The 16,349-nt window shown below is 42.2% G+C and overlaps 1 protein-coding gene across 2 annotated transcripts in view; it reads right to left on the reverse strand.

Annotated features, from left to right (window-relative positions):
• IFT74 (intraflagellar transport 74) overlaps positions 1 to 16,349 on the reverse strand; it is a 55,626-nt gene that overhangs the window by 17,778 nt on the left and 21,499 nt on the right. For both annotated transcript variants that reach the window (XM_063129206.1, XM_063129207.1), the window contains 6 exons: positions 11,085 to 11,223; positions 9,456 to 9,518; positions 7,755 to 7,898; positions 6,222 to 6,262; positions 5,045 to 5,124; positions 375 to 428 (listed from right to left, as the gene is read on the reverse strand). In XM_063129206.1, coding sequence (XP_062985276.1) covers positions 375 to 428; positions 5,045 to 5,124; positions 6,222 to 6,262; positions 7,755 to 7,898; positions 9,456 to 9,518; positions 11,085 to 11,223 — 521 coding nt within the window. The remainder of the gene's footprint in view (positions 1 to 374; positions 429 to 5,044; positions 5,125 to 6,221; positions 6,263 to 7,754; positions 7,899 to 9,455; positions 9,519 to 11,084; positions 11,224 to 16,349) is intronic.

Genomic DNA, 16,349 nt, shown 5'->3' on the forward strand with positions numbered 1-16,349 from the left:
TGCATCATTAAAAGCAGAACATCATTAAAAAGGCATCTTAAGCCTTAGGAGAGGCATTTCAACCTTTTTTTAATGAAGGGGGGAGAAACTGCTGAGTTTGGGGGAAAGGGTGTGGCCTTGTGAGGAACCCTGGATGGCCAGATTGGATCTTCAGATAAAATTGCTTAATTAGGACTAGTGTGTGTGCCAGGTGACCAAGGCTGCAATCTATAACCACTTAGCTGGGAGTAAGGCCCATGGAACTCAATGGCACTTACTTCTGAGTAGACATGTATACTTTAAGGTGGATTCCTGCATTGAGCAGGCGGTTGGACTCGATGGCCTTATAGGCCCCTTCCGACTCTATTATTCTGTGATTCTATGTAACTACTTACTGTCCATGCTCTCTTCTCTCTTCTTCAACTCCTTGTATTTCAAGTTTTTCTCACCTACAATAAATACAATTTAAAATTAATAATTTCAATTATTTAAAGTAGCAAATTAAAACAACCCAAAGGATATTGCAGATGTTCATTACTTATTTAATTTTCATAGCCTCAAGATAAAGCAAATATTCCACTGGCTAGTGTCGGAATTCTACCTGCCTTCAGATTCTGCAGTTTGGCATTATTCACTTACAGCTAAGCTGACTGACATTTAACAATGTTAACATAACACTGTGCGTGCAGCCCTTATGCATCCAAAAATTTGGTATAACAACAGATTGATAATTTACCTTCTGCAAAAATGGAAAAAAGTGTGTGTGTTTGTGTGTTGAGGGATCCTCAGGAAAGGCCTGGGATTTGGCATGTTGGGTTGCAGTGGGACAGGCAAATAAAAGCAAATAAATAAATAAATGGGGCGGAGGCAGGTTGTGTGAGCTCCACTTGCACAAGCTGCTTTTGCCTAATTTCCCACAATTCTCTCCTCCTACTGTAATCTTTCAAAACACACTCCAAGCCTTTCCTGAGGGATCTTTGGCCCTCAGGAGAGGCTTTCAGGGAGGATATAGAGGCTGCAGTGGATGGGGGTGGGGGGGTCAAGGAATTGCCTCTGCACTAGTACTGTATGAGACAGAATGTTATGCCTTGGGATTCCTTGCTGAATTTCTGTGCTCTTTGTTCTGTTACTTGTTTCCATAGATCTTTTACAGCTGACTGACATCCAACTGTGGACATCTCAAAATTTTGTTTTATATTTATACACATATTCAGAGCTTTGGAGGGGAAGCAGGGATATTATTTATCTTGGTTTATTTATTTATCTTATTTATTCATTGAATTTAAATAGTTGCCCCATAAAACAAGGTCCCTGGGAGGCTCACATAATTTCTGATTGTTGTTACCCATATTGATATTAAGAATGAGGCAGATTCAATCTTTAAAATAAAAAACTTAAGTAGATGTCTGACTGTCATAAGCAAGAATAATAATAAATTGAAACAATAAGCTAAATATAGACACATTAGAGACATGAATCCCACCATCTCCTTTTCCCTCAGTATTAAATTGGCATCCCCTCTCTTTCCCTTCATATCTAGCACATACAAATTATAAACATGTGCCTTGGTCCCAGGAGACCATGATTTTCCTTGAACTTCCTTGCATCTGTGATCCTCTTCCTTGCTGACTCTCCCTTTCATGATTATACAGGAAAACTTTGCAGCACTGAGCTCAAAAAGTTTGATCCACTTTTCAGAGGAGCACGGATATAGTCACCGGTTGTCAAAGTATGCGCCAGCTGAATCTTGGAGCCAAGCATATATTTTAAGAAAAAAACAGAGTAACAATAAGGAATTCCCTATTTGTAGCACACTATCCATTTGAACACACTATCCACCTGATCAAATGTTGGATTGTTGGATATATTGCTATTTGTATGTTTTTATAAGATTAAAATCAATCAACTATATTAAAATAATAAAACAGAATGACTGGTCCATTGGCAATAGAGGCCAAACATGTCATGTGGACTGGGGAACTCAGGTAATGAACAAAGTGGCCAGAGTCGTATCCAACTGGCCCTATTGTTAGGCAGAGCGAGGTGGCCGCCTCTGGCAGCAGAAGCAAGGTGCTGGAGGACAGAGCTGCGTATGCCATGCAGCCTGCATGCGTCCCCTAGGAGAGACTGCAGCCCTCAAGTGTGCTCTCCGACATCACTAGTGTTGAAGTAAGATTCAACTGCCAGTGTGCTCCTGCACATGGAATGGGGGAGGGGGGGAGCACCATCTTGTCCTTCAGTTCAGGCAACAAGATTTCTTGGGCCAGCCCTGACCCGTGGGAAAGCCTTGTATAAGCAGGGAATGGGGGCAACAACCCTCTTCTGATGTGTCTGGTATTCAGAGATACAGTGCTGATGAACATGGAGAGTCCATTTAATTATCATGGTTACTAGCCATTGATAGGCCAATTTTCCATCACTAACCCTTTCTAAAAAAATAACAAAACACCTTCTCACTTGCCCAACTCTGATTTGCATCACATATCAGGCTACAAAAAACAACCAGACTGCAATTTTTAATTTTTTTTTACAAACTGAGTGAATGATTTTTGTAAAGCCATTTCTGAAAATATTCATTTTTTCCCATGTAGATTTAGCACAAATGTCCTAGGTAAATCAGTACTATTTCAAAAGTAGAACATACCTACTTTTTCATGTTATTACCATTAAATAAAGATAATTAATTATGGCTGCGTTTGGAAGCCATGATAAGCCAGAATTTCTAGAATTATTGTGAATGACCAAGTGTGTTGATAGATGCTGTGTATTCACTTCTGCTTGCCTTCTCCTGTCAGCAGGAACAGCTAAACAAACCAGGGATTCTCCACTCTGTTTGTTATTTATTTAAAACATTTCTTGGCCGCATTTCAGGGTAGATGCCCTCACAAGGAGGCTTACAACAATAAAATACATAGAATATTAAAAGCAATAAAATGCATAAAATATTAAAAGCAAAAAAACAAAAAAACAAACCCATGACCACAATAAAATAGCAATTAAAACAATAAAACCACAAGGAACAACAATAGCATCAATAACAGTATTCATCATGGGAAAGCCATGGTAAAACAAAATGTTTTTAAGGCCTTCTTGAAAGTCTGCAAGGGTGGTACATGGTGGACTTCTTATGGAAGTTTGTTCCAGAAATTTGGGGCCACCCCAGAGAAGGCCCTCTACCATATGGTCACCCACCTGATTGCTCTCCACAGTGGGCAGATGAGAAGGGCCTCTCTTTCTGATCTTAAAAGTGTGGGCAGGCTGATATGGGTGAAGGCAGTCCTTCAAGTAACTAGGTCCCAAACCGTTTAGAGTTTTAAAGGGCAAAACCAGCACTTTGAATTGGGCTCGGAAATACACCGGTGACCAGTGCAGCTGGCATAATATAGGCATTATATGATCAAATCACCTTGCCCCTACCAGTACTTGGGCGGCCATATATTATAATATCTGAAGCAGGCTTTCTCGCCTTTCCCTCTTCCAACAAGCCAGAGATGTTAGTCAAGAACAAACCCTGGCTTATGACTCTGGCTTGTTAGGAGAGGAACTAGGTAGAAATCCTGGTCACACTGAACAAACTATGGGCAGAGAGTCCCTGGTTTGTTTAACTGCTACTGCAGGCAGAAAAAGCCAAGAAGGAATGGTCAAGTTCACAATAAGTCAGAATTTAAGACATTCAAATATGGCCAAACATTGTTATAAGAAATAGAAACAGATTATGTCCTTACATTGTCATAAGAAAAAGAACAGAAATAGAAAGCTGCTATGCTTTTGTTGATAAGCTACGAACAACAAAGCAGTAAATTCCTTACCATCTAGTCATCCACATGATAGAAGAAAATAATGCAAAAGCGATATGAAAAGATAAAAGCAAAATGATAGAACTGTTATGGAGAGACCAAAATAAAGTAGTGATTATTATACCAAGCTTGCAATTGAGACAGAAGAGCAAAACTATTTGACTTTCTTAACAGAGTAATTATTGGGAAGAACCAGGAATATATCTAGGCAATGAGCCCACTTGAATATTCAGCCTAAATATCTTACAATTGTCTACATCATCAGTTCTGAAACTTTTTTTCTCTCATGGAGTTAAACGTGATACCAAAGCTTGATGAAACATATCCAGAGAAGTATACACTCACACTTCGCAAATGGCTTCCTCTCTCAAAATACTAGAACTCAGATTCATCCCATGAAGCTGATGGGTGGGAGGTTCAGGACAGATAAAAGAAAGTACTACTTAAACAATGGAATTTGCTATAACAAGACTGATGGCCACCAAATTGGATGGCTTTAAAAGGGGGTTAGATAAATTCCTGGAGGAGAAAGCTATTAATGGCTACTAATCCTGATAGCTATGTGCTACCTCCATTAGCAGAGACAGTAAGCCTATGTACACCAGTTGCTGGGGAACATAAGTGGTAGGGTGCTCTTGCACTCGTGTCCTGCTTGTGAGTTCCTGGTCAACAGCGGGTTGGCCATGGTGTGAACAGAGTGCTGGACTAGATGAACCCTTGGTCTGATCCAGCATGGTTCCTCTCATGTTCTTATGTCTTACATGCACACATGCATATAGAAACCTCCCACTTAGTAGTGAGAGACTAACCTAATCTAGGCATAAAGGCTTCTCCTACTTGGAGCCTTCCCGCATGATCACAAAAGATGTATAATAAATTCTTCTGAGCCATTGACAGCTTGGATGTTGGAAATAATATGCAAAATAAGCAAACGTCTTATTTGCAAAAATTATTTTGATCACAGAATTTGAGTGTCTGTCATGCAGGGTTCAGTAAAGAATTGGCCTATTTTGGTACAGAGGATATACACATTGTCTAGGGGAGACTTCTATCATTTTATTTTCACTGTTAACTCAAGGTCATTCAAGACAAGAAAAATCCTGTCACTAGCAATTTCTTTTATGTGAACACATTTTAACATATACGCTACCATTCATACATCCTAAATGAATGGCAGGGGGATCCACTTCTGAATCAGACAGGCCTATTATAGGCAAGAAAATTGAAATAAGATTTTGGAAAAATCAAGTTTTTAACTTCTGTTTTACCTTGCTGCTCCTCTAGATCCATGTCAAGCTGCCGTATTCCTTCATTAAGTTGGTTGATCTTTTCTTTTATGTCTGTCAGCCTAAAACAATACAAAAACTGGGTGATGAAAACTAAATCTGTACAGATTTGGGCAGGCGGTTTTAGGAAGGAAATACCAAAGTTAAGTGAAGTGTATATGTGATTTAACTAATGTAACACAAAAGCTCTAACATCTCTTAGTTTCTTAGTACTCTACAACTGACTTGACTATATATGTTTAATTTATGACAGAAACAGTAACCTTGCTTTGTTTATGTTAACAAATGGTTCCCCCTGCAGGTTGTTAAGCCTCTTTACAAGAATGACTTCATTATAATAGAAAAACGCATGATGGTTTTAATTATTACGTACATTAAATGAATGTCATGTCAAAGATGAGTGTAGAATGAACAATACATTTAGTCAAAGTAACCCAGGTGGCATATACAAATGAGAGGCATTCCAATTGTATTCTCACATCCCTTACATTAGAAATGTTGTAGCAGGCATTCCAAAACACCAACTCTGCTTTTTCATGTAACCAGTCAGCAGTTGTGTTATATCAGTAGGGTATATGAGTTGATCATTCTTTCAGAAATGGGTTATGAATCTATGGGCATGTCTAAGTGGGGCGATATCCTGGGGATTGTCCCGGGGTCGTCCCTGTGCATCCACATGACGCACAGGGGATCCCGGGAGCAGGGGGGGGGGAGATCTCTGCATTTCCCCAGGATATTGCCCTACACTTTTCCCCCAGTTTTCCCTGCGTTCCCCGGATGATCCCGAGATCGCGGGATGTGTTGGTGGCCGTCCCAGTTTGTCACGGCTCCTCGCAAGTAAACCCGAGGAGCCAGGAACCGGGCACAGAGCTCTTCAGGAGCTCCGTGCCCATAGGGGATGTGAGTGGGATTATTTTTTTAAAAAAAACTGACCTTTTCAGGGAACAATTAAAAAACCAAAATGGCGGGCGCTACGTCCTCTTCCTCCTGGGACGTTGTATGCCATGTGTGTACTGAGGGGGAGGATCTTGCGATTAGCATATTGTGAGATCCTCCCCCCTCCCTCCCAGAAAGCCGGGAGGTCTAGACATGCCCTACATTCATATACAGAGCAGCTGCCGTAATAGGAACCAAGAGAACAAAATGGAAAAGCACTCACTGTCTCTCCATGCTTGCTATTTCTTGATTGTCTTCTTTTACCTTAAAAAAAGGAAGAAAAGATAAAAGTCAGTTAAATAAAAACAGAAAACTAAAGAGTGTTGGCCTTTGCAAAATTCTACGAGACACAAATCCATTACTCAGTTAGGCCAAGAATGCTAAGAATGGAGACCCAACGCTAGAAACAGAATGGACTTACGTCACTTGAATAGTAGAATTATTTTGCTGGAGAAAAGATTGTCATACTGGAAGTCTGTACGACAGCAGTATTCACTGCATAGTGTTAACACAGGGACTTTGGTGGCAATACATTACTTCCTTCTTGATATGGGTTTTAAAACAGCCTTGTAGTTAGCCACTCAGTTCAGCCAAAGTAACATGGCCTGTTTGAGCAAGGAGGCATCCACATGGGTTGTGCCCCCACCCCCACCCAAGGCAAGGCAGGGAATACGTGCTCAGACTTTTGCCTAGTCCATTCTGGCTCCTCCTCCCCAATCTGTTCCCTGCCTTTGCCTAGGACAGAGCTTGCCTCATTATTCTTTCCTCTCTGCAATCCTTTAATTTTTACAGCATGATTCCTTATTCACTTGTAATGGCAGCACTAATCTTCCTCTGCTCATAGTTGTATAACTGGATCTACCTTTTTGCTAAGAGGTTCAGCCATGCTGGCTTTTGTATATGGTTAGATTGGCTTTTGGATATTTGTTGGCATCATGCTAGTATCTTGTCTAATAGTCTTTTGTTCCGGGAAAGGTTGCATAATAGCTTGGAGAAAAGGGATCCTGATAGTAATATGTCAGGTTACCCACTCTTATTGAAATTGAAGTTCATGACCTATATATGCTCTACTCTAATTGAATTAAGAGAAGTTGCCCTCCTGCAGTGTTCAAAGCTTGGGTAATAATGGAGAAAGGGAATACTTTGCAAAAACAGGCTGGCTTTAGGGAGTGTGGGCACTTTTTCCTGCCTCTCAAGTATCCTAATATGTGCCCCACCTTGAGATCCAGGCTTTGTCTGAGTTGTTATTGCACTGCTCTTTTAAATATATATTTAAATATATTTATTATTCTATATTGTTTTATACTGTATTTTAAGTATTTTTTAATGTAAACTGTTTAGGGATCTCAGGATATCAAGCAGTATTCAAGTAGTTTAAGTAAACAAACAAACAAACAAACAAACACCTAACAGCAAACTCCACTCCACTTCAACTGAGGGTGCCAGGACAGAATATCCCACAAGGGTGAGCATATGCTATAATGCTTAACTGGCAAGCTCTCTCTCATGTCTCCCAACTCCACTCCCTTTACTATATGTGAATACTACGTCTTGCCTAAACTGTATCTCTGTAACAGCTGACCAAACACGCGGGAGGGCAATTATTTAATGGCAACTTCATGGAGATTAAAAGTGAGTGAATAAAGTGTGGCTATTCCTGGACAATATCCCGGAATACTAATTTTCACTTTTTAATCCTCCTTTAAAAACTGCATTAAAAATTACCGCTCTTTGACAGCATCATTTTTCTGCCTACCTGTTTTAGCAACCTCTCTCGCTCCTCCTGGGGAGATCCCATACTCTTGTCCTCTGCAATCATTTGATTCCGATGTTCTTCGAGACCATGAAGCTTTTCATACAGCTGTAGGGCCTCCTGTTTAACCTGGGAATGTGCTATTTCCTGAAAAGAGAAACATTGCTAGAGACAATTTCTACATTTACAAAATGTTTTCTCAGTTATGTAATGGGAGCAGTTAGCTAAACCCAGACATAGGAAACATTTTCAGCCCAAGGGCTACACTTCCTTGTGGCTAACTGTCCGGAGGCTGCATGCCAATGGTTGAAGGGCTCCTGCAAAAAAGTGGGCAGGGTCAAAGTTAAAGCGGGCAAGGTCAACCCACACACACACTCATTCATATACACACATACAAATACCCCTCCACCCCTATCCCATGCAGCTGTGAAATCTCTTTTCAAGCTTAACTGCTGTGCAGGGTAGAACCTGGGGCCAGTTGGGGAGGGCCTGTGGGCTGGACCATGGGTCAGAAGTACCCTGTTCCTGGTTAAAATAGGGTGACCATATGAAAAGGAGGACAGGGCTCCTGCAGCTTTAACTGTTGTGATGAAGAGGGAATTTCCCCAGGTGCTGCATACATACAAACAACACCTGGTGGAATTCCCTTTTCAATTCAACTGTTAAAGATACAGGAGCCCTGTCCTCCTTTCCACATGACAACTCTAGTTAAAGCAATTTGCATTATAACATTTTGTGTTGAAACTGCCAGATAATAGAAATGGCTGTTAAACTAAACTTTCCCACTAATTTATATAAATGAGAGGAACATTATCAGCTACAACCTACTGAAGCTTTGAAAGTTCTGCATATTCCATACATTTTCATTAGGGTGTTGTAATGTGTGTGTGGGGAAATCCTGCTTAGAACTGCTGACGATATATAAATATTCAAAGCTTTGTTTATCCCAGAGAGCTTCACTTGATCATTTGTGCAAATAATGTTACTCTCTGCTCTGAGAATACCAAACATTTGGAAAATGTGTCCATGAACTCTACAGCCCTTTAATTTACAAAACATTATGTTAAACATTTGATCTTGAGTTGTAACACCATTCACTTGATAGTAGGAGAATACACTGAAAAGGGAAGCAGGCAAGTGAGATATTCTTTTAAGAAGCAAGAATACAGGCAAGTAATGCCCTTTCCCAGTATTTCACAGCTAAAATTCAAAAGCTAAATATGTAGCTTGGTCTAGGCAGCCATGGCTTATATAGGGCTCAGTGGATTCTTTCATTGGGCCATGAAGTGCCTGCCTCTCCTCCTCCTCCTCCTCTTGTGCCTCTTCCTTTCCCCCTGCTTCTGCTGCTTCCTATGCTCCTTTGGTAGCTTCTAGTTCCAGAGTTCATAACGTAGTATCATAAAGTAGGAGTGGAAAAAAAGAAAGGTAATGGGAAGGGAGCCTGGGACCAGGGTTGACCTACAATAGTTGAGTAACAAAGCCCTAGGCTATAATGGCAATCATTAATTGATATGCAGCATCCAGCAAAAATAAACAAACAAATAAATAATAGTGAAAGTGTGGGATTTTGGCCATTTTTTTAAAAAAAATGTATAGCAAAAACACTTAAGACAGCTTTTGAGTAGCCTTGAGATTCTAACCCCCCTCCACTGTTGCACATTTTGCAATCAACTTGAGAACTGAACAATTCTATGCCATACATACGCCTTCTAGAGCTTGTTCTTTCATATTCGCAGCATCCAGCTCTTGTTGTAAAGCACACAAGTCCTGAGAGAGGAAATAAAAAGTAGTTAATGAAAACTACCAGACGTTGTGCACATGAAAAGCAGAACAAAACTAAAACAAAACATCTTTGGGAGCTCAAGGGCAGCCCAGCCAAGACCATGTTATCCTACAAAAATGCAGAGCAGTTAAACAGCCATTTTTCATGAGATAAACAAGCTTCCCAACTGTAAGAAGCTCCTGCTTCTCAAGTAGCCCAAGAGAAGGAATAATTTGCTTTTGGAGACTTTCTGCCATTGAAGAGGGTAAGAAAAGGAAATCAAGTACTGGGAAATACAAACATTTCTGGGTTTCTTTTTATTATTATTATTATTATTATTATTATTATTATTATTATTATTATTATTATTATTTCTATACTGCCCCATAGCTGAAGTTCTCTGGGTGGTTTACAAAGATTAAAATACATTAAAAACAATATGCAAAACTCAGAAACATAAAAAAAAAATACACAACAAACAGTATAGTGGCTAGAATGTGGGGGTTGAATGTAGGAAAGTTAGGTTCAACTAGCCACTCAGGTATGATGCTTACTGGATCTCCTTGGGAACCTTCCCATCTTAAACTATCTTTCTGCCCACCCCCCCCCCCCACAGAGATAAAAGGTGATCTTTGTAAGAACAAGTATAAGAAATAAAAGCAATGGTCCATCATTAGCCCCCATTAGCACCCTTGCAAGATTAAGCAAACAGTAAAGTCAGAGTTTTAAGATCCTCAGGAGAGGCCCTTCTCTCGGCCCAGTCACTATCAAAAGCATACTTGATGAGAACACAAGAAAAGGCCTTCTTGGTGGCTGCTCCCAAGCTTTGGAACTCCCTGCCAAGGGAGGCCAGACTAGCTCCATCTCTACTATGCTTCTACCAGGAGGCAATGAGATTTTCATTTTGGTAGTCTCTTGGCATCTAAGATCATCTGCTACAGAACTGGGATTTTAAATCTCTTGGGTGCTGCTACTTCTTTCTTATTGATGCGCTTTTACTTAGCTTTTATTTTTATTTGTGTTTTATTAGATGCGTTTAAATTGATGAGTTTAACGTTTTAATTAGAACTTTGCTGTTTATTCTGTATTTGATTGTTATTCACCTTGAGTGCTATTTAAAAGTGGGTTATACATTTAATTAATAAACGTTGCTCCTGTTTCAACAGTCCATGTAAAGTGTTTTTAAATTTCCTGTCTGTAAAATAAATATAATAGTTATAATGATCTTTCTGTTAAAAGGCTTGGATCCATAGAATGAGCAAAGGGATCTATTTATTCTATCTTCCAATATGAAGCCCCTCCTGCCCTAAGCCACTCTGAAGGATTTCCCAACCGCTTTGAGTTGGTGTTTGTGGGGCTGGCGGAGGGATCTACACCTATGGTTTCTATGGGAGAGAGTTAATCATGTGTTGATCTCTCATTCCGAAATCAACGAGATTAAATCTAAAGTTTTAATGTTGACATGTTGGATTTAAACTACTGTCCGAAAAACTCACTTTTTCATTTTATCAAATCTTAAAATTGGGCTGGGGCACAAGCTGTAATACAAGACTAATAATATGAGAGGTCACCTGCAAAAGTTTTTCATTTGTCACTACCGTCTCCATATATTTCGTCTGATCCTCTACAGACATATTTTTGACAATGTTTTCCGCTGCCTGCTTTTCCTGCTGGATTTCATCTTCCACAGCTTGAATTAGCTTTTCTTTGCTGCATCACAAGAACAAATATATTGTAAACCTGATTCAGTCCTGTTTGTTTTTAATTCAACTCCCTGCTTTAATTTTGACAGGCAGGTTCTTGGCCTTCTTGTCAAAGACAGTTAAAGCAAAAGAAAGAAAAAGAAAAGAAGAGCAAAACATTAATAACAAAAAAATCATCAAGTACAGAATACAAAATACAAAAACCCAGAGTTTTAGACAAAATCATAGAATAACCAGCATAATGCCTACTCCCAAGAGCCTGTTCAGTTTTCCACCTGCTTTGGAGACAATTTACACAAAAAGCTTGTCTATCAGTCTCAATGTATATAAAAGTATTCAGCTTGCTGTGGTTACTATTGGTTCTGACAGGCACTACAGCCACATGGAGTTACTGCCATAAACTATCCCTCTCACCATAGCTACTGCCCAACTTCTCACCCTTACCAGCAGCACCAGGATTATTTAGGCAGGACAAACAAGGAAGTCCCTTGAACTTCTCTTTGTTGCAAAATTCCAGGGGTGGTGGGAAAGGAGAAGTACTTTTTAAGGGGAGCTTTTGATGGGACACATTTAGTCTGTGATTGAAACTGAAGTATCAGAGAACTAAACTGAACTTGAATCTAAAACAAATCTCTCTTTTTTTTGGCCTAAAATGGAAGATAATCTCAGTCATTAACCTGAAACATGTTTTGAGCCCAAACGACAAATCACACCACTGATTTAGAAGGAGTTACAATGAGAATAACTGTATTTTAGACTTTAGTATGCTCTTTTGTCTTCTCCAAATAGACCTATTCACATGTCCAGTGAACATGTGTGTATCAGGATTATACTTACTGTCCCTGCTTCTGACTGCCTCAATTAATCATGTGAACAAAAATGCAGGTTGCTTACCTGTAACTGTAGTTCTTCGAGTGGTCATCTATGCATTCACACATATGGGCTTTGCGCCTGCGCAGAGACCAGACCGGAACCTTCTCTAGCTGAGTGGAACGTTTTTGGCGGGAACCCCTCCCCCACGCTACCGCGCATGTCCATGGGGTTCCCGCCCTTACCTCAGTTTACAGGAGTCCGACATTGTGCCCCCATAAACATGAGTGTAAATAAAATAAAGTACATTCCACAATATAACAGTGTCATTTATAAGTCTCACACCACCAAGAGGGGATGGTGGGTGGGTTGTGTGAATGCATAGATGACCACTCGAAGAACTACAGTTACAGGTAAGCAACCTGCATTTCTTCTTCGTGGTCTCTATGCATCACACATATGGGCGAGTAGCAAGCTGACATACCTTTGGAGGTGGGTTGGTGCATCATCTGAAGATCTCCGAGAGCACTGTCCTCCCAAACGAGCAGTCCTGCCTCGCACGGGTGTCCAAACTGTAGTGCTTGACAAACGTGGATGGAGTGGACCACGTTGCGGCTCTACAGACTTCAGTCAGTGGAACACCTCTGGTGAAGGCCACCGAAGTTGAAACAGCTCTGGTGGAATGAGCTGTCACAGGTTTCACTAACTCTATTTTAGAAATAGAGTAGGCCAATTCAATTGTCTCCACTATCCAACAGTCGTTGGCAGGAGACAGGGAGTCCCTTAGAAGGCTCCCCATAACAAATAAACAATTGTTTTGTCTTTCTAAAATTGTCCGTTCTGTCTTTGTAAAAAGCAAGAGCCCTTCTTACATCGAGAGTATGCAAGGAAGACTCAAGAGGTGTAGTTGGGTTAGGAAAGAAAGCAGGCAAAGTAATGTGCTGGGACAGATGAAAAGTTGACACTACCTTAGGTAGGAAGGCTGGGTCTGTGCGTAGCACAACCTTGTCCTTATGAAAAATAGTGTACGGGACATCTATCCTAAGAGCTTTAAGCTCACTTGCACGTCTTGCCGATGTGATGGCTACTAAAAAGACAGTCTTTAAAGTAAGCAGCCTAAGGTCTGTCGAAGCCATGGGCTCGAAGGGCTTGCGTGTCAATGCTTGCAGCACAACTGACAGGCTCCATGGCGGCACGATAGTCTTCACAGTCGGTATCGTGTTCTTCAGACCTTTCAGAAATTTCTTGGTTGTTGGATGGGTAAAAGGTGTAAAACCATCCACACCCCGATGAAAAGATGTAATCGCAGCAAGGTGAACCCTGATGGATGCGAGCTTAAGTCCCTGCTGGAAAAGTGTCAATAAATAATTGAGGATAAGGGCTAAGTGGCAAGATTCTGGTATTTGATTACCATCTTTTGATGCAAAGTTCTGAAATCTTTGCCACTTTGCTGCATAAGATTTCCTTGTGGAAGGCTTTAGTGCTGCCAAAATAATGTGGTCCACAGTCAAAACTCTGGTTCCAGAGGAGGAGTGGTTGTTATCCTCCATGCAGTCATCTTGAGGGTCGACAGATCTGAGTGTCGAACCCTGCCCTGGTGTCGAGACAGGAGCTTCGGTATCGACGGGAGCCTGATGTAATCCCCTCTCGATAACCGAAGGGCGTGAGAGAACCACGTCTGTCGAGGCCACCACGGTGTGATCAGGATGCAATTGGAGGTGTCCATCTGGATCTTGGCTAACACCTTCGTCAATAGCGGGAAGGGTGGAAAGATGTAAAGGAGATTTCCTTTCCAAGTCCTGGTGAAAGCATCTCCTAAAGAGTGCTTTCCCTTTCCTGCTCTGCTGCAGAACCTGGAACAAGCTGCGTTTTCTTCGGTAGCGAAGACATCGACAGCAGGGCGGCCCCAGCAACGAAAGAGATCGTCTCGGACCTCGACGTCGAGCTCCCACTCGTGGTCGACACGGAAGGACCTGCTGAGGGAGTCCGCAATGATGTTTTCCTTTCCTGCTACATGGATGGCAGTCAGGTAAGTCTTTCTCTTGATGCACCAGTTCCAGATTCTGAGTGCAGAACGGTTCAGAGGGTGCGATCGTGTTCTACCCTGCCTGTTGATGTAAGCCACAACGGTGGTGTTGTCTGTTGCGATCAGGACATTTCGGCCCTCGATCATTTGTGAAAAAGTCTTTACGGCATTCTCCACAGCTAAGAGCTCCAGATGGTTGATGTGTTGTTCTCTTTGATATAGAGGCCAGCGACCCTGAGCGGTAAGGGAGTTGCAATGAGCTCCCCATCCTTCTAAGGATGCATCTGTTGTGATCGTTACCGAGGGCGCCTTCTGTTGGAATGGTACCCCATCGAGGAGCGTCGACATCGAGAACCACCATTGCAGGGATGCCCTCACTTGCTTCGGTATCGAGAGGTAAGTTCGTCGAGCATTGTGTCGAAGATCGAAAGTCCTCAAAAACCAGGCCTGTAATATCCTCATCCTGAGTCTTGCAAACCTGATGACTGCAGTTGTAGCTGCCATCAAACCTAGTAGTCTCTGAATTGTCCATGCCGAAATTTTTCGGCGGCTCTCGGTATCGATGGCTAACTGCTGAAGGGTACTCGCCCTGGCCAAGGGTAAGTACGCTCTCCCGTCTCGAGATGAGAGGGTTACCCCTATGAAGTCCAACCTCTGCTGTGGGGTCAATATGGATTTTTCTTCGTTGATCCACAGCCCCAACGAGTCCAACAGGCTGAGGGTAGTTAGAATATCTGTCCGGAGCGTGTCGCTGTTGTCCGCTACCAGAAGCCAGTCGTCGAGGTATGGATAAACAAATATCCCTTTCTGTCTCAGGTGGGCACACACCACCGCCATGACTTTCGTGAAGACCCTCGGTGCCGTGGCCAATCCGAACGGAAGAACGGTGAATTGGTACTGGGCTGTACCGATGGAAAAACGAAGGTAAGCTTGATGCGACTTCCTGATAGAGATATGGAAGTACGCATCCTTCAGATCCACCACTGCGAACCAAACCTTTTTGTGTAGGAGCTGCAAAATTGAAGCAATCGTTGTCATACGAAACTTCCTCGGGGTGATGAATTTGTTCAATTGCCTTAAGTCCATGATCGGTCGAAGACCTCCATCTTTCTTCGGGACCGTGAAGTATCGGGAGAAAAACCCCTGGTTGAGTTCCTCTGCGGGTACGGGAGAGATAGCTCCCTTCGACAGCAAGGTCTGTACCTCGAGCAGCAGAGGAGGGGATGGCGCCGTTACTTTCACGCCCGAAAAAGGAGGAAGGACATCGACCTCGATGGCATACCCCGAGTTGATGATAGTGAGCACCCAGGAGTCTGTTGTTATTAACTCCCATTGATGGTAATGGGGTGCTAGGCGGTTCGCAAAGGGAGGTGGATCTGGATCCGAAAAGTCAAACCCGCTGCTTCTTGCTGAAGTCGGGCTGCCTTTTTTCTTGTTGGTACCTGCCTTGGTAAGGCCTCTTCCTCTGAAGCTGATGTTGTTGCTGTCGAGGTTGGAGCTGGTATTGGGGTCGATGCTGTTGTTGCATCGGAGGCCTTTCCATCTTTTTGATCGGTACTGAGTCTGAGGAGGAGCAGTAAACCCCATCTTTTTGGCTGTTGTTCTTGCCTTATAGATGGAGTCTAGTGTTTCATCGGTTTTTGAATGAAATAGACCTTCGCCATCAAATGGCATGTTTTCAATCCTAGCTTTGGTTTCGTGCGTAAGATTGGCTGATCTGAGCCAAGCATGCCTCCTCAAAGAAATGGCCCCCATCATCGATTTTGAATGGCAGTCCACCTGGTGTCGAGCGGTGGACAATTGTTGCCTTGCTATGGCCGATGCTTCGTTTTGAAAAACCCTTGCGAGCTCTTTTTTGTCCTCTGGGAGGTGTTCACACAAAGATCCCATCTTCTCCCAGAGAAAAAGCTGGTACCTCGCCATCGTTGCCTCGTATGCAGACGCCTTGATTCCTAGGGCGGAGGATGAGTAAACCCTTCTTCCAGTTTGGTCTAACTTTCTCCCCTCTCTATCTACGGGCGCAGAATGGGTTTTCTGTGACTGGCCCTGTGCAGACTCCACCACTATTGAATTTGGTTTAGGGTGTTGAGCCAAAAATTGTGTATCATCCTCTTTTACACGGTATAGTGATTCTAATCTTTTTGAAGTTGTTTGAGCCACTGCTGGAGTTTTCCAAGACAACTGAGCTGCTTGTTTTAGGGCGTGAGGTATTGGGATGGCTAGACGTTGATTTGTTGTTGTTTGAAACACGTCATAAATTGGGTCGATGACCGATTCATCTGCCTGCTGAATGTCGA

The sequence above is a fragment of the Elgaria multicarinata genome, chromosome 6 (genome assembly GCF_023053635.1).
Source record: "Elgaria multicarinata webbii isolate HBS135686 ecotype San Diego chromosome 6, rElgMul1.1.pri, whole genome shotgun sequence".
Taxonomy (NCBI): Eukaryota; Metazoa; Chordata; class Lepidosauria; order Squamata; family Anguidae; genus Elgaria; species Elgaria multicarinata.